Genomic DNA, 19,184 nt, shown 5'->3' on the forward strand with positions numbered 1-19,184 from the left:
GTGTTTTAGTCTGGGTGGGCAGCAGAGTCCTTCCCGGGCCAATGGGACCCTGTCCCAGGCTCCAAGTGATACAGTAGGCCAGAAAAGAGTGCCCAGGGCCACCAGGATCTTCCACTCAACGGCTCACCGTGGCTCCGACCTGGGACATGGTCAAAGGTTTTTTCGCCAAGCTGAGGAGGGGAGCCCTGCCTGGACCTAAGGGGCGCTGTCTTGTGCTCCAAGTGACATGGTGGGCTGGAGATTGGAGGCCAGGGCTGTGGGCTTCTTTGCCTGGGCAAGCTGTAACTCTGTCCTGGGGGCCCTGTCAGAGCTTCTTAATCTAGCTAAATAGGGGAGACCTACCTCGGCCTGCAGGACTCTGTCCCGGGCACTTTGGGGCATGGCAGCCTAGAGAATGGATCCTAGGGCTGAGGACTTTCGCTCCTGGCCAACTGAAGCATTTACCTAGTACCGGTTCAGAGCTTCTGGACCCAGGCAGGTAACGGAGACCTTCCTGGGCCTGCAGGACCCTATTCTGGGATCCAAGTGATACTGCGATTGGAGAATAGAGCCCATTGTTGGGGATACCATCCCTGAGGCTGCTGAAGCTTTGACCCATGGGCAAGTCAGAGCTTCTTTGCCGAAGCAGACAGGTGAGGTAATCCTGGGCCTGCAGGACCCTGTTCCAGACACTTTGTGACATGGCAGGTCAGTAAAGAGAGCTGAGTTCCTGGGGCTTCCCACCCCTGGGCCTGCCAGAGCTCTGATTCTGGTCCTTGTTAGAGCTTCTTAACCAAGGCTGGTAGGTAAGACCTTCCTGGGCCTGCGGGACCCCGTCACGGGGACTTGCAACATAGGCTGGTGCACAGATCTCATGTTCTGGACTCCTCACCCTTCACCCAGCAGATCACTACCAATTCTTGTAATTGGTGCAAACTGACTGAAGGAGACACTCGAGAGAATGTTTCTTGCCTACTGCACTCCTGAGTGGGCTTGAAGGTTCAAATGAACCCTTATTAGGACTTCCAGGGCAGCTCAGAATTCTGACTACTAAGTCATGTGAATGAAATGACGTGCTTTGTTTATTTTAAGTACAAAAAAATCGCCAGTGATGTTGACATGGCACATTTTGCACCACCCATGGAGGCGTGGTAAATGACCCCTAATTATAATTTTGCATAGCCCTAGTTAGCATGCCAAGTGACTAGTAAATCATTTATTTAACTCTGCCCTATGCCTGAAGCATGCAGGGCCCCGGATCTTGCATGGGTCATTGGAACTTCTCCTTTGGCCTGGATGGAGGATGATTTTGCTGCTGATTGTATATAGTTTACAGATTGATAGGTGGCTGAAATAATTGTGCTTTCAGATCAAATAAAAAGATGGATTCTGTTGAATAAGAGCAGAGGGAAGCCACGGATGGGCTGTCTGCCTGATGTGCAGTGATTGCAGAGTTTGTATCAGACAAGGTTGCAGGATGTTTGTAGTGCTGAAAGAGGGATATTTATTTACCAATGTTCAAGGTTTTGTTAGCAACCCCCGACCGAGCGATCGAGACTAGCCCTCAGGCCCTGCCTCACAACTCTTTAGTCCCCTCCTGCCTATAATGCACTTCTGTGGCCTGTACTTTTTATGGAGGAATTTCTTTACCAGCAACAAATGGCCCTTAACCATCAACCATGCACACTGCTCATGACGAGGAAGAGGGGAGAGAGCAAAGGAGAAAAACATGCTTAAAGCAAACAGATAAAAATGAACTTCATGAGATAACATGAGCAGAAAACTGGATATCGGAACACAAGATTACAGGGGAAGACGTGATAGAAGCACAATAGAAAAAAGACAAATGGGGAGATGGAGAGCAAAGAGGACAGAGCTATACAAATTCAACCCATACAAATGGAAAAAATAACTAAAGGGAAAAGAATAGAAAGAGCAATAAAATACAAATAAAAGGAAATAAATCAAAGGAGGTTCTGTAGACATAAAAGAACAAGAGCTTTTGTAGAGAGAGAGAAAATGGGATATGGGAAAAGGTTTATAAGCGAAACAAAACTGAGGAGAAATAAACCAGCTTGGTTAAGTTTTAAAATGTAAATCTCATATCGCATGGCATTGATTTACTGTGCAGTTGAGTGATGCTAATTTGTGATCAGTGGGTTAGTATACTGGGGGTCAAAGATTTTTGTGTAGCCTCTGGTCACAGGTTTTGCTCCCAGTTAGAAAACTCAGTTTGGTAAGTGGCCCTACTATAGAAGTTTTTGTGAATCCTGTAATTCGCATGCTCATAAGTCATATGAGAAAGCTCACTGTGTAAACATCCCTGCTTCAGGGATTTGTGTGTCATGTTTTAATCGCAAGCTCGATTGATTGTGAGATGGATCAGTGGGTGTTGAGACATGTATGTTGCCTGCATGATGTACAGTCATATTCCCCTGCCCTGAGTGCCCAATTGTTCGAATCTGGTATTGTGGTTTTTGACCTCGGCCCTAGCCTCACACTAATCTAGTATGAGTACCGAGGCCTAGGCCTGTGAAGTCCGGCACTGGTCCTGTGACCTTGAGGGGTGCACCAAGTATGCCCGCATTGCACAGACAGTGGACGGCTGTCCCTGTCACTGGTTTTACACATAGAGTGGTGATGGCAATGTACTGAGTTTTTTTAATCCACAGTTGTCACCATACCTTTTTCCTGTATCACTGGAGTGTAGGTCTGCTCACCCACTCCTGTTCCATTATGCAGATTTGTAGAGCGCTAGTGGGGCTATCCTGGCGCTGAGCAAGCGTCTGCTGATTGGGAGCCATTTGAAAATCTTTCTCAGCATCCTCAGGGTTTGGAAACATGAGGTGGTGACTGTGTTGACTTTGGTTGTCATGTCAAGTTTGGGATTCATGACAATCTGGAGGTTTTTAAACAAAAAAAAAAGAAAATTCTGTTTATCAGGTTTTATGCCACAAACAGGTAACATAACCTTAACTGAAAAAAACCACGTAGTCCCACGGCACTGGCAGCCCTTACATCATCATAGAACATTTCAATCCAGCATGTGTCTGCATAAATGTGAAAGTATCCGGTGAGAATTGGCAATAGGAATTCACTAGGCAACATGTAGGTCATTCAAAAATGGTTTCAGACCTCAATTTAAACATTGGTGAAGGTAAATTAAGAATGCTGCCGCTATAAATCTATGATCTCGTTCTCACACAATGTACATATAAATATCCACTTAAACGAATAAGACATCACAATAAATAGAGAACAATGCATACACTGGAGCAAATGACGGGCCAGGCAAATAAAAAAGAATACAGAAATTGGGTAAAATAGATTAATGTGGCACTGGTTCTTCCATGCGTCCCACGCCACCGCCAGCCCTTACATCATCATAGAACATTTCAATCCAGCATGTGTCTACATAAACATAAAAGTATCCGGTGAGGACACGAACCTCATTTATGGGTCACTCCAAAACATGACTTCCAGTCCCATACTATCAACGGGACCCGTCTCACTACAGGCCTTCTCTTGCATCCCGCCATGAACCCCACACTTTCTCAAATGTGCATCGGCAGCCGTGCACCTAATAAATCAGCTTTTCAGCCCTCATACAACAGTTCCTGTTTGTCTCCCAATCAGCCACTTTGGGGTTTGTGGAAGCCACCCAGTATCAGTTATGTGTCTTCAGGTCACCATCAACACCACATTACAGAATAGCAGGGCATATCTGAGTAAATTCCCTCCAGATACCCAGCATCAGAACTGGGGGCTTCAGATCCAAAGTATAGTCAAAAGCCCAGGAAATCCTGCCCCTTATCTTTCCCCAGTAATCCTTTATTGCTGGGCAGTCCCACAGTGTGTGTAGGAAGGACCCCTTCTGCCAACACCCCTCAAGCACAGGTCCTCATCAGACCTCCCTACCATAAACAGGTGTGTCCTTATGAAGTATGCCTTGTGAATTATTTTTAGCTGTATCAGCCGGAGCCCCGCCTGTATGGGCCACCTCTATGAGATAGCGGTTGGCCTCGCACAAAGCGTCATCATTCGAAACCTCCCTGGTCACGTTCCCTTTGCTGATTTGGAGGTTCTTGTGGTGGGTCCTAGCTCTGTTGGCCACCAGGTGGAGTCCCACAGTACAGTGTTCTTACAGAAGAGCACAATTTTGGTCTTGTAGATGTTGAGCTTCAAATAGTTAGTCTTCATCCAGTGGACGATTTCAAACATGCAGGCATTCAACTCGATCTGGGTACTGGGCATCTTGTCCGTGAGGTAGAGAAAGAGTTGTGTGTCATTGCATAGGAGAGGACGTTGATATTGTAAGAGTGGATGATACTGGCTAGAGAGATCATGTATGCATTAAGGAGGATCGGGCTCTGGGAGGATCCTGGCGGAACTCTACATATGAGGTTGTGGGCATCTGACTGATGAGACACTGTGCCAGACTGACTGGATCCTTCCAATCAAGAAGCAACCGATACATCGAAGTGCGTGTTTTTGGATTCCAGGGTCATGTTGGCTTTAGATGCGGTGGGAGACCTGGTCATATGCTGCAGAAGGGTCCAGGAGGAGGGCTGCCATGTCGTCTCCTTCTAGAGTCATGCTGATGCCATCCATGGCGGCCATTAGGGCAGATTCTATGCTGTAGTTAGGACTGAAACAAGACTGAGTGGTGTTGAGGATTTGTTGGTCATTGAATTATTCATTGACTTCTGCTTCTAAACCCACATCCCAAAGTCTAACATCCCTAATGTATGTTGTGCATGTTTGTGGGCTACATGGTACATTCATGGGTGTGTATAAATAAAGCAGAGTAATGGAGGCCAGTGGGATCTATTTTGGATACCCTAGCCCTGTGCACAAGATGGGGGTGAAGTTGTTTTCTCAGACAATATTGCTGACATTCCTGTAGCTGAATGGAAGTGACCTAAGACACTGAGCTGGGGCAAGAGGAAACCAGGCTCCTTTAGAAATGGTATAAGTGTTTTGCTGAGAGGGGATTCTGATTAGTCTTCCTGAAGCACTGCCATTTTGTAGATGAGGTTTCAAAGATGGGACTTCAGTATCTGCTCATTGTGAAAGCGAACCCCCTAGATGAGGAAGGCATCCGCTTTCTTCTGCTCACTCTTTATTGTGGCTGAAGACAGCCAGCAGCAGAAAGCTCACACCTCCTTGTGCCTCTATTGTTGGTGCACCCAGCTAGCGAATACCCTGCTGTGTGAAGCATCACTCCACACAATAGTTGTGTTTAAAGAGTAGCTTGGAGACCCACTCAAAATAAGATCTGAAATGCAGACAGTAGATCCCCATCCTTTCTCTGCTCTGATTGTATAAAAGTGGAACCATGGACCTAAATTTGTTATCTTACAGAGACTGCAGATTTCTTGCCTTTGAATTTCCCAGGCGTCCGGCTGGATCCAGAAACCTTTGCTGAGAAAATACCCCTTTCGCTCGGCATCGGGTGGCTCCATTTGGCTCCGCATGACGTCGGCAGCGTCGGTTATGACGTTGCGGTGCCTATATAGGTGCCCCTACTCAAGTCGTGCTCGGACTTCAGGGCCATGGCTCCAAAGGCCTTGAGGGGAGTAGGCAATGGAGCTCCTTGCGGCACGGCAGTCGACACTGTCCATCGAGACACCACCGAGGTCCCGGTCCCGATCGAAGAAGAGGAGGTCGCGCGACCGCACCCGGAGCCCTATGTCCTCTTCTTCCCCCTCGAGGTCCTCGGGACACTCAGGGAAGAGGCATAAGAACAAGAGAGTCCAAGCGGACTTCACCTTCACCTCGGCTGGCGTCCTTCGTCGAGAGACATAAGGAGCACGACGCTCTAGGCACAGTTCTGCGTAGCCAGAGTCTACTTTGCTCCTCCCTCCCTTTCCAGGAGCCGGAGCGACACCCGCTCAAATAAGAGTTTTGCGAGGCCATGTACGGTTTATTTGAGAAGAACAACCCTGCTGGTGAGCCCTTGGGCCCCGTGGATTTGGAAGGGGCCCCAGCGGGTTCAACGCCATCGACTCTGGCCACGGCACCGGTGGGGCCTCCAGGATCTGGTCCCAGATCCAGGTCGACGCTGGTCATGCCACTACAACCTCCTTCGGCGTCAGACCCGAAATCAGTGCCTGCGTTGCCACCAGCCCCATCCTCATCCCTGACGACATGGAGCCAGAATGACGTCGCTCGACGCCAGTTCCGACGTCAATTGAACCCAGGGGTTCTATGTTGTCACCTGACTACTTTGAAGATGTGCTTGGCCCATGGTAGTACAGAGGGCTGCTGAGGTCCTTGGACTAGAGCTGCCCTCAGTGCAGGTCAGGATTAATCTCTTGAAGGAGGTGCCTCAACCAGGAGCTTCCACTTCCGAACCCCTTTTTCCCTTTAATGAGGCACTTACAAACATCCTTCAAGGCATATGGTACAAGCCTAGCACAGGGGCTCCTGTGAATAGGATGATTGCATGCTGCCATCACCCAGCTCCAGGCCCCCCAAAGTTTCTCAGCCTACACCCCACCCCAGAGTTTGGTGGTGCAGGCCTCTACGTCCCAGGCCGCATTCCCTTCCGCCCCTCCGGATAGGGAATCCAAGAGGCTGGACTCGTTTGGGAAGAAGTTGTTTTCTTCCTCCAGCCTGGCATTTCGAATCGGTAAATACCGTATGCTTATTGGGCCGTTTCTCCCATTTCCATTGGGAGACGGTTGCACAAGTGCTGCCACAGGACCCGAAGGAGTCCCAGGCTGTGCTCTACCAAGCTGTCAAGGATGGGAGAGATGCAGCAAAATTCACAATACAATGTGGCCTAGATAGAACGCATTCGCTGGGCGGGTCAGTTTCAACAACAGTGGCCTTAAGATGCCACGCCTGGCTTAGAACAACTGGCTTCTCGGGCGATGTCCAAGCCAATCTGATGACATGCTCTTTGATGGAACCTATCTTTTTGGGGAAAAGGTTCAAGGACTCTCGAGCTACGGCCAGATCCCTGGCCATCTCCTCCACTCCTCGTGGCCAGTGTTCCTTTCGTGGCAACGGAAGGGGTTTCCAGCCATGTCACCCCTATACCGGCCACCGTCCTACACAGACTGCCCAAGCCATGCGAGGACGTGGACACAGTGTATTCTAAACCAGGAATGGAGGCCAGAAGACGTCGGCCACATTGCCCCCGGCAGCCACTGCCTCCAAGCACTCCTAGGCTGACTCTGCAGGACCACACTACTTCAGTTGGTGGGAGAATTCTTCATCATCTCCCCTACTAGAGATCCATAATCTCGTACAAGAGAGTTTTGCAGATCGTCCAGGAGGGCTATTCTCTGCCTTTCCTCCCTTTTCCTCCTCTCATTCTGCCAAATCAGGAACGGGTGACAGAGGATCATTTAAGGTTGCTCCAAGAGGAAGTTAAGGGTCCCTGTTTCAGAAGTAGATGGTGGCTGTTACTCCCGCTTCTTTCTGATTCTGAAGAAGAACAAAGGGTTGGGGCCCATTTTAGATCTTCAAACCATCTATCTCTTCCTCAATAAGGAGAAGTGCAAGAGGTCTTGTCTGTCCTCGACCTAGAAGGCTGGATGGTAGCATTGGACTTGCAGGACGCGTAATGTCACATCCCCATCCTGCCGGACCCCAGGCGTTACTTGCGGTTCAAGGTAGGCCGCAAGCACTTTCAGTTTATCATGCTCCCCTTCGGCCTTACCAGTGCCCCTCGGGTGTTCACTAAGGTGATGGGGGTGGTCACAGCTCATCTGCGCAGTTTAGGGGTGTCAGTCTTCCCCTACCTCGACGACTGGCATTTAAAGTCGTTCTCGCCCCAGGCAGTCGCCTGTCACTTTGAGACTACGGTGGACCGCCTTCATTTGCTGGGGTTCTCTGCCTAAGTTGCACCTGTCTCGTCAGATGCTCCCTTTCATTGGGGCAGTTCTGGAAACAGTGCAGTTTCGGGCCTATTCTCTCGAGCAGCAAGTCCAGAATATTCCGGTTATGATTCCAATGTTTCAGCCTCTATCCTCTATCCTGGATTTCAATTAGACTGACTCTGAGGCTGTTGTGCTTCATGGCCTCTTGCAAACTGTTGGTAAATTATGTCAGGTGGCGTATGTGAGCTTTGCATTGGGACTTGAAGTTCTATTGGGCACAGCATCGAGGAAATCTCACTGACTTGGTCCAGATCTCAGAAGGAGCTACGAGAGATCTGCAGTGGGGGTTGACAAACTGCGATAGGGTGAATGGCAGACCCCTCTCACTTCCCCAACCAGATTTCACAGTTGTGACATATGCGTCACATCTGGGATAGGGCGGCCATCTGGGAGAGGTGGAGAGCAAGGGACAATGGTCTCTGGCGGAGACGGGGCTCCACATAAACTTGTTGGAGCTCTGGGCGATTTGAATGGCATTGCAGGCATTTCTTCCCTCTCTCAAGGGGAAGCTGGTGCAAGTGTTCACGGACAACACCACCGCCATGTGGTACTGCAACAAACAGGGCGGAGTGCGGTCGTGGACCCTTTGTCGAGAGGCCTTGCATCTTTGTACATGGCTGGAACAGCAGGGCATAACCCTGCTGGTTCAACACCTGGCAGGTTTTCTGAACGCCAGGGCGAACAAACTCAGCCGTCGATGCCTAGTGGATCACAAATGGCGTCTCCAGTCGGAGGTGGCGCAAGGTCTTTTTAGGCATTGGGAAGAACCTTGGTTAGATTTGTTCGCCTCCGAAGAGAACGAGCAGTGTCAGCAGTTCTGCGCGTTGGACTTTCCACAGCGGCTATCACTCGGCGATGCCTTTCGTCACGAGTGGAGCTCAGGCCTGCTGTATGCTTTTCCGCCCACACCACTCCTGCCCAGGGTTCTGAAGAAGACCGGGAGCGACTGAGTCCAAGTCATACTTGTGGCTCTGGACTGGGCGAGGAGAGAGTGGTATCCAGAACTTCTGGGAATGAGCATTGGTCCTCCAATCAGGCTGCCCCTTCAGGAGGATCTTCTGTCGCAGCAGCAGGGGAGGGTTCTCCACCCGAACCTGTCAACTCTGCGCCTCCATGCGTTGAGATTGAGCGGCGACAGTTGATAGCTTTTGACCTCCCTCCGGAGGCATGTAATGTTCTTCTGGTAGCCAGGCGGCCCTCCCCTAAGACGTATACGCCTGCTGTTGGCAGAAATTTGTTTTATACTGTACATCAAGGTCTATTGACCCTCTTTCTGCTCCTCTTTCTGCTCTCCTTTTGTTCATTCTGATCCTTGCCCAGCAGAGCTCTGCCTTGGAAACTCTCAAGGGTTACCTTTCTGCTCTGTCTGTTTTTTTTGCGGCTGCCAGACCAGCCCTCTCTCTTCAAATCTCCCATTATACATAGATTTCTAAAATGGCTGGCTCACCTGTTTCCACCTACGTCCTTTTGTTATGGGGCAGTAGGACCTTAATTTGGTTCATACCTATCTGATGTGTGCTCCCTTTGAGCCTTTACACAATTGTCCCCTCCGGCTGTTGTCCATCAAAACAGACTTCTTGGTGGCGATTACTTCGGCCCGAAGGGTGAGTGAACTGCACGCATTATCTTGCTCGCCTCGTTATCTGATGTCCTTTCCGGACAAGGTGGTACTTTGCACCCGAGCATCCTTTTTACCAAAGGTTGTGACTCCTTTCCATCTGGGTCAGTTCATCACATTTCTCTCCTTTGCTCTCCCGCATCCTTCTAAGGAAGAGGTGCGTCTCCACCGTCTCGACCTAAAAATAGCGTTGTCATTCTACCTTGACCGCACAAAAGAGTTTCGGGTGGACGATCAACTCTTAGTGGGGTACGTGGGAGCGAAGAAGTGAAGGGTAGTGCAGAAAAGGACCATCACTCGCTGGGTCGTTCTCTCCATCAAGATCTGTTATGCCCTGGCAAAGAAGCAGTCCTCTGAGGGATTAAGGGCCCATTCCACGAGGGGAAAGGATGGGACTGCAGCCTTGGCTCGGGTTGTCTCAATCCAACACATCTGTCAGGCGGCAAAGAGGGCTTCATTACACAGGTTTGCAAAACACTACTGCCTGGATGGTCAGGTCCGCAGAGACAGGCACTTTGCCCTCTCGGTCCTACATGACTTCCTAGTTTAAGGTATTGGTCCGCACCCACCGCCGGGTTGGTATGGCTTGGGTATCTAATTCAAAGGTAAGGAATCTGCAGCTAGAAGTCTCTATCAAATGAACAATTTGCTTATCTTCAGTAATGCATTATCTGGTAGAAACTCTTATCTAGCTGCAGATTCCTTACAGCCCCACCCATCGCTCCCCGCTTTGCGGACTAATATTGTAGGGCTAGGGTTGTTCCGCATTCAGGGCCCTAGTTTTGCACATGACCACGTCAGTTACTTCGTGGCTCTGAGCTTATGGTGTGGAAAAAATGAAAAGTACTTACATCAGCGCATGTGGGAGGGGCCTATATAGGCACTGCAATGTTATAACTGATGATACCAACACAGATGTCACGCAGAGCCGAATGGAGCCACCAGCAAATAGGAATTGCTCAGCAAAAGTTCCAGAATCCAGCCCAACGCCTGGGAAATTAAAAGGTAAGCAATCTGCAGCTAGATAGTCTCTACCAGATAATGTGTTGCCAAAGGTAAGTAACTTGTTCTTCAACTCCAACTTCTCTAAGACGAAGGCAGTGCGCTGCAGAGTACTCGTAGGAATACTGTGCAACCGAAGCTGGTGTCTGCCTGACAGCCAGCTTCCTGGACGAGAGGGGACACCCATTGTGTCCACACATGCTGCAATAGGGAATTATCTGTCCTGAAGAACCTAAAAGCCAGCTTGCCTGCTAAAAGGGGGAAGTAGTCTGCCTACCCTTCAGGAGGAGTGACTATCAAGAAGTAGTAAGGTTTAGCGTGACCCTGGTGCAGTGGTCCTGCAGAACTTGAGGAATGTGGGGGGCTATCTGTGCACCCTGGTTTAGGTTGGTGCCAGACACTCCAGTATGATTTCTGGAGTGCATTGTGAAGCTGCAGCATGACTTGAGCCGCGAAGCCCAAGCTGTGAAGTTGTGTCTTGACCTCAGTGATGATCCCAACCTTTTAAACCATGATATGGCTAGGCTGCACCTAGTCGTAGCATGGACCAGTGCTACTGTCCAACCTGAGACCTGTGCGACCTGAGACCCTGCAGCCATACCCAACCATCGAGACCAGTGTGGAGCCTCACCATCTGCTCGTGGTCGGCTGTTCTTGATTGCATTGATCCAACTTGAACAGCCCAAGTGGGGCTGCTTAGAACACTCACCGGACCAGCCATGAGAAGATCAGTACTCACCTGAGCAGCCGTCCCTTAAAACAGCAGCATTACCCAGGTACAACCGCTGAGGAGGCCAAGAGTAACTGCAGACTCATTCTCAGCCCAGAAGAGGGTAATTGAATGAGTATTAGAGGACCTGTGCAACTTTCCAAGTGCTGGGCTGTTCACAGAACTGAAAGAGACTCATTGTGTGGGTTCCAGTGAACCAAGTAAAAAGAGAGCGGTGACACAAACGTATAGGGGTAACCTGCACCTGTGCCTACTCACACTAGCCCCAGGACACTAGATTACATTGTGCATATTTTCCTATGTGTACTATTTAGTTCTATTCTGCATTAAAGTACTTTTGTTCTTGAAAGAGAAGCACTAGGTTGGACTGACGTTTATTATACCAATGTGTGTTTGAATGCTGAGCTTGAGCCTTTGGCATTACCTCCTTAGGAAGCCTGTTACTGCTTTCCATTGCTAGCAATGAGAGTCAAGTGCTGAAGGGGTTGTACTTGTCCCAGTTTGCAGAGCCATAGAAGGACCAACTCGAGGACATCTGAGGTAAACAACCGCCACGGTTGGGGTGCAGTAGTCTTTGCTTGCCGCTTATCACCACCCGAAATGGACCTGACAGTGGGTCAGTTCATCTTCAACAATTAGATCTGTGTAAACCATGTGTCAAAGAATCCATTTCCATTGTGATAGCTGCCTCCCAGCATGGGAGTCTGTCCACAGAATACTGAAGTTAATAACCAGCTTTATCAAGACCAGCAGGTTGGACGTTTGTATGGAGTGTGGATCAGGGGTATGCGTGGTGCACAAACGCCAAACCTACTGGTAACCAAGCTAGTGCTTGTTTGCCTGGCTGCAATGGGGAGTGAGTCCAGATAAAAGCCTGTGCTACTCAACAGAAAGACTTACTAAAATAGACTATAAAAGAATAGTGAGATTAAAATGCATCTGTTTGCTGGTCGGAGATGTGATTCGCTTTTTCTCAAGGCAATGGCTGATGGTTTCAAAGCAACAGTAGCCAATGGCTGAATGAGGGTTATGCAAAGCCCCTTAATGTAAGTATAGAATACAACTTGCTCACTATAAAAAGCGCGAGATATATATAAACCTAAAAAGAGGTAACTGAAAACTCATGCATTGAAAGTATGTCTGAGAAGCACCAGCATCGCACCCAAGACAGCCTCAGGTTCTGGTTACCATAAGCTACCCTACACTATGTCCACCCTAGCTTCATGAGGGCACTCGTTGTTTTTACTTGGATTAACACTTGTTTGATGAGCAGCAAAAGGCAGGTTGGAGCCCTGATATGTGTGCCTAGAACCTTTCATGTCTTAGTGTGCTCAAGTATGAGAAGTGCTAGAAATGCATTAGTGGAATGACTTGGTAATGTATGCCGCAGCAGTATGAATTTTAGAGGTCAGCCATTTATAAATTTCTCTAAAGGTCACTTTCTTCCCTTTTTTTCTCTTTCCCATCCTGTTGCCTTTCTGTTTCTCTGCTTCCATCTGGGCCTGGTACCAGCAGGTTCGACTGCAGCTTTGGGACACAGCAGGTCAAGAACGCTTCCGCAGCCTTATTCCCAGCTACATCCGTGACTCCACCATCGCAGTGGTAGTCTATGACATCACAAGTGAGTGCTGCTTTCTTCATTTTCATAAACCAGTCACGTGGAAACAGACTGATGCCATGGTGGCTAACATTGGTCATGGAAGGATGTATCTGTCAAATTTATAGGTTATCCCATTACGATAAATTTGCATACTCTCAAACTAATTTACATAATTGGTTGTTATCTAGTAAACCTGGCATGGATCCAACACTCCATGGCTTACCCTAAAGACTCCTGTTTTACAATATCAACACAGTATTTGGCAGTTACAGCCATCATGCTGCCCTGATTGGTGATTTGGAAATCTGTTCTTCTGTAGCCATAAACCGGGCCATGAGCTAAAGAAACACGTCATATTCTTCTGAGATAAATTAATGCGGGTGTTAATATTCCCAGGCGTACACACTTGTGTGAAATACTGTAACTGTATGTGGATGTTACCAAAAGATTTGCGGTAACTATGGGTGTCCGTCAAGGGTGCGTTCTGGCCCCAACCCTGTTTTCACTTTTTATTAACAGGGTGGTCCACTATTTCATATCCCAGCCTACTGATGCTCCTATGCTGGCAGGAATGAAAATACCGCTGCTCATGTTCGCGGGTGATACCCTGTTGCTCTCCAGGACTCAAAAAGGCCTACAGGTTGCCCTGGAGCGCTTCGGGGTTTTCTGCCGCGATCATGAGCTTGAGGTATACGTGGACAAAACGAAGTTCATGGTGTTCCATAGGTCAAAGGCTGTGAGGGGGAGGGTACATGTGAATAATGTCCCCTTGGAACAGACTGACACCTTTACCTATTTGGGGTTAACACTGGGAAAGAAACTGAGTTGGAAATCCCAGATAGACCTGTTGACACTCAAACATTCCCAACTTTCTGGAGCATTGTTAAAAGAGCATAGGCTATCTAAGACTAAGCCCACAGCATCCGCACTTAAAATATACAACCTTAAAGTAGATTCAGCAGTGTTGTATGGGGCGGAACTTACGGGTTTTAACGATTTATCTTCCCTGGCTGCTGCTCAAAATAAGAGCATTGATGGGCCTTCCGCAGTCTACCCCACTGTGGCCTTTACATTTGGATTTGGGATGTAATAAAATTATGGACCAGGCACGGTTTAGACCGGTAGCTTTCTGGAGAAGTCTCTGGACCACTCCGGAGCTCACTCCGTATGCCCAAGCTTTTTCTGAAGTTAGGGCGTTGGGTTCCACAACCAAAATACCGTGGATAAGGAATTTAAAGCATACATTGATCAGAATGGGGATGAGTAAACTGTGGGTGGACCCAGAAGTCGCTGTTTTTCCTGCTAAAAATGATTTGAAGTCTGCCTATTGGAGTATGGTTAGATTGCAGCAATTTACACAGCACCATTGCAGCTCTTTGACCCGGGTCTTTATTGACCTTAAACACAAGCCTAAATTAGAATCCTACTGGGACATTATAACAAGACCAACTGATAGAAAGTTGTATCATCAGTTTAGGGTGGGTTCTCTTCCCATCAAAGTGTATACTAAAAGCTGGCACCCCCCTATGGATGATAATTGTTCTTTTTGTCCAGCCGAGACTGAGTCACTAGCTCACATGTTTTTTTATATGCCCTGCCTATAGGTCACCTAGGCTCAAATGGCTGTAACCCGTTTGTAAGAATATGGGCATTAGAGTTGCCTTGGAGGCTCTCAGGATTTTGAAAACTAACACTGATGACTCTATTGTCATAGCAGTGGCCAAATTTTTTAGCTGGTTGTGGGTTATTCGAACAAGAAAGTTTAGGGCTTGTTAACACAACCTTTCCCGCAATACATAGTCTCTGCCCCTTTTTGTAGCAGCTATTTTATCAAATTGTCATAATCGACAGTAATCCAAATGTATTATGTTCAAATTTGCTTACTGTCTTTTACGCCGGTTTATGATTTATAATCTGATTCTTCAGTTAATCTGAGATAATATATTGTATGCAACTTTTAATTTTGTTTTTTAGGTAATTTTAACGGTTTTTACTGTTTTTGTATACAGTGGTCATTGTGGTACTGTGCTAAGCTACATGTTCTATTGAAGCACGTTGTCTGTTATGATTCTTTGTTAATCGAAATAAAGACATAAATAAACTGAAACTGTATCTGTAATGGTACATGGGGCCATTGTTCTTTTTCTTTTCTTCAACATAAGTATAATTTGGTAATTCTCTGCTTGCTGAATCACTGCATAGCAATGTTTTGTTGTTTGCATTGGCTAGTGCCTGCTTCTCTTCGGTACAAATTTTAAAGGCACTATGCTAATTATTATGGATGCTTTTTTGTTTTTTATCTACTTTCGTTTGCTCATAGTTTACTCTAATCTCCTTCTTATTAAATTATTTGTGGTGTTAAGCACTGTTTAATGCGAGTAGTGTTATATGGTAAAATGTCCTGGCAGGAGTGCGTGTTTGGATCGTTTACAGGAGAATATAGAGAAACAGTTGTCTTTGTGACTCTTCCATGAGAGTGGCTGAACGAGTGTCAGGGGAGCTTTCAGGATTTCCAGTTGCAGGAATGAATACATCAATTACTATTGTATTTTGCGATTTGTAGTCCTGCTTGTTACGTTCTAAAATGATGACCAGATGCAAAGAAAAAATCTAATAGGTGACAATTTCACCGTGAGAACAACGTACTCACACGAATTGTAATAGTGACAACGTTGTTTATATGATCAAATGCCCGTGTCAATTGATGTACATTGGGATGACAAACAGGAAAATAAAGGATCACATTAGCGAGCATCGCAGCACCACAAGACGGTCGATAACAGCAACTAAACTTACCACTCATTACCTGGAGAAAGTCATAATGACAACGACATTAAATGGACCATCATTGAGAAAGTCAAAGGCAGTGGTAAGTTGACCAAGAGACTTCTAGAGCGTGAACAACGTTGGGTCTACCTGTTAAAAACCCACGAGATTGGGCTTAATGATTCCATCCTATGGAATCAACTACATCAGAGATGACTCATTATAGATGTAGTGCTGAATTGTTCAAGTACATTATAGAGTGGCCACCTTAGTAGCACCCAAGACCATCACTTCCAATTGAGATAGGCCGAACACATGATCATTTGATCCTTCAGGTATGAATAACAATACTGAACTAGTACCTGAGAATAGTATTCCAGCCTGAAACATTACCACAAATACATAGGCTTTTCACACAAAAAAAATTAAATTGCACCTCTTTACGTGGTATCTTCACCACGTAACACTCTTCGCAAAAGAACTTTGAATGGATTGACACCGTCTTAGTACAACAATACAGTTGCAGCAGTACAGCAAATCTCAGCGTGATATAACCAACACGCTTAATGCATAACACAAGTGCATGACCATGCCATTAATAAAGTTGCATTGGTTCAAAAGAAACTCTCAGCGCGGTAAATGCAATGATATTTAAACGTCGCGCTGTTCGCACATTAGAACTATATGAGAATGTCAAATAATAAGGATAGAGTACCACACTTGCAGGGACTTCCATTCTTAAAGTTTTTTCCCCCAGTTTATGAACCTTGTTTTAAATAAACATTGGTTCCGATACAAAGCACACACGGGACTACATTACCCATCATTCCTTAACGCATTAGACGTGTTGCTAACTTCGGCACTCATTTGTTATGACTCGCCCAAGTAGGCGTGCCAGAATCCTGTTTCTCCGCGAAAGCACCGGCAATTTAATCCGGCACATACCGCACATCGAGGCACAAGCCCGCGGACTCGGATACAATAGGTATGAACGCGGGGCAGGACCCTTGATGGTGTAAGTATACGGGACCGACAGACACAAATCCTACAATACAGGTACGGCTTGATTGAACCACATTACAAGATAATACATACATGGCATTTTTTGTGCCTCTTTGTTTATTTTTCTTTCTTGTCTATGCTGGTCTCTGTTGCCTACGGCGCATGTCTTGAATACCGACTGAGTTTGACTAAAGGGCTACCCCTTGATTCCTGAGTCCTCAGTGATGCATATGCTCTCCCAAAGAGGGATATGGGAGAAAGTTGCGAATTAATGGTATGAATGAATAACTGCAGCAAGTGACTTGAGCATGGTGTGGTTTGTTTGGAGTGACTTTTTAAGTGACCACACACACATAGAAGTGTGAGTACTGACAGATTGCGATCTTTATCGCCACATCACAATATGTACCACCTAGTTGCGTGTGGTATTGTTATAAATTACTGGCTACACATACTATTTAGGTATGTTGAGTGATGTCACTGGCACACCCAATCATCTTGACAGCATGGGTGTTACCACAAGCACATCACACATGGGAAGAGCCGAGTGTATACTACAGTGTTATACTATGACCATCTTTTTTCTTTTCTCTTACATATGGAGTAAAGAAATTTCTAAATAGGTCGGTTCGCTCTAAGGCGCAGCTTTCTGCCCTTGAGATTTTAATGTAGAATAGGGAATTCCCCTTTTTCACTCTTACCAGAGAGGACACCTCTCGTTTTCCCTGATGAAACTCCAGGACCTTTATGGGCCAATCAAGGACTGAAACATGTTGGCACTAGGGTCACAGGACTATTAAAATCCCATTGAACCCCCACCATATTTAACATTTTAATATCCCTGGCAGATCCAAGAATAAAGGGATACCAGGATCTGCTTGCGGATTTTTAATCTTTAACTCCCCCTGGCTATTTTTTAGCAAGAGCTCCCTGGAAAACGGCCGAGCCCACCCTGACTTATAGGGGTCAGGGTGACCCGATGATGAAGCATGGCACCACTAGGGTGTGTGAGGGTAATATAAACAAAAGGAAGTGTTTCCTTCCCCACTCCCTAGTGGTTAATTACTAATTGCTTCGTATAGGATCTTCCCATATCTATCCGTCCAGGGTTAAGTGTGAGAACTAGTGAACACCCTTCACTGGTTCGTGGGTTACTTTTTGTGTAACAGTAATTAACACGGGAGGACATACACTGGCACAGGTGAATGTCTAGTCCCTGGTTGCCATAGTTACTTCGTGGCTTACAGGTAAAGCCTTATAGGAAATTGCATACCTACGGAACTTGGATAAGGACTAGCGCATCGGAGCACAGAGTATAGATAGCGAAGAATGTGAAACCTAAAAAGTGATCAAAAAAGTGGCCAGGAGTAAGATCCAGGACTCAAGCATGCACAACGGTGATGTTGTACTTCAATGATTCATGAATAAATCTTGTTTTTGTATTGTAGATCCAAAACATTTATTTTGCATTTCAACATTTGATGCAACATTTTCTTCACAATCATGTTCGTACTGTATAGGATTACTTCATAACAGATATTGTACAATCAATTCATTCGAAAGCTTTTTTTTGCAGCAATGGGCATTGCCACAAGTTGACTTCTGGATAGGACACAGGGTCTTAAAAAAGCAAGGGTGAAATATTAAATACGCTGGTCAAATTTCAGGAATTGCACCCTTTCTCATAACATAATTTTGCACGACGTTTTTTAAGCAAGTGTGCACTTAGTCTCACAAGATACCACTGTGCGGCATTTTCTGCTCAAGCGAGTCTCTTTTTCAATGCAAAGAATACGCTGGCTTGAAGTTGCACAAAGTTGAAATTCCAAAGTGAAAGACCTTTTAGAAGATTGAAAAGACTCACACAACTCAGATATTAGTATCCATAAAGCCTTTATGAAAAGTGCACAGGTTTGAAGTGCACCTCTGCAATGCGCTTCTGTTATACGTTGTGTAATGCATCTCTGAAGCATGCTCCCTTGGCATCCTCATAAAACGTCATTAGACAACATCACATAAATGTCTGCTCTCCTTTCCAATGTGTGACCTACTTCATCTGACCTATATTCAAGTTGCATCTATTCTGACAAATGGTACAGTACTTCATTTCAACACCGGCACTCAGATTGTTCTACGGGGGGGGGGGGGGTGGGACTGCAGATCCCAGACTGCCCTGCTGCCTGTTGCGCCTGGAGGCACTGTCAACATCCTGTGCGCCGGAGGCACATAAATCCGGGCAAAGCCTGGGCCAAGGGCGGGCCCGTCATTGACCGGAAAAGGCCGGGCTGGGCCATCCTTCTGTCATCTGCCCCTTGGGCTTGGACTACACTGGCGATTCCCCTCCTGTTGTAGAGGTACTGTGTGTCCTTTTTTATTGTCCCCTCATTTGTTTCTGTGTGATGGACTGAGCTGGATCTTGATCGTAGAAATTCAACGCTATCCCTACGGTCTGCTAACTAACGTGTAGAACTCTGGGCGCATGGTTTGATTGTATCAAACACTGGTCAGCCTGTGGTGATAGACTTTGTCCTAGTCCTGGTGCCTGTTCCTATTTATTTATATATTTTTCTGTTTTTTCTTTGTCACACGTTTGAA

The 19,184-nt window shown here is 46.7% G+C and overlaps 1 protein-coding gene across 2 annotated transcripts in view; it reads left to right on the plus strand.

Annotated features, from left to right (window-relative positions):
• The window catches only part of RAB41 (RAB41, member RAS oncogene family), a 586,928-nt gene that overhangs the window by 254,548 nt on the left and 313,196 nt on the right, over window positions 1-19,184 (plus strand). Inside the window, exon 4 of one of the 2 annotated variants that reach the window (XM_085608359.1) lies at window positions 12,734-12,842. In XM_085608359.1, the coding sequence (XP_085464485.1) occupies window positions 12,734-12,842 (109 nt within the window). The remainder of the gene's footprint in view (window positions 1-12,733; window positions 12,843-19,184) is intronic. The other variant, XM_085608360.1, reaches the window with a different exon arrangement.

Source organism: Triturus cristatus, chromosome 5_2 (genome assembly GCF_964204655.1).
Source record: "Triturus cristatus chromosome 5_2, aTriCri1.1, whole genome shotgun sequence".
NCBI classification, from domain to species: Eukaryota; Metazoa; Chordata; class Amphibia; order Caudata; family Salamandridae; genus Triturus; species Triturus cristatus.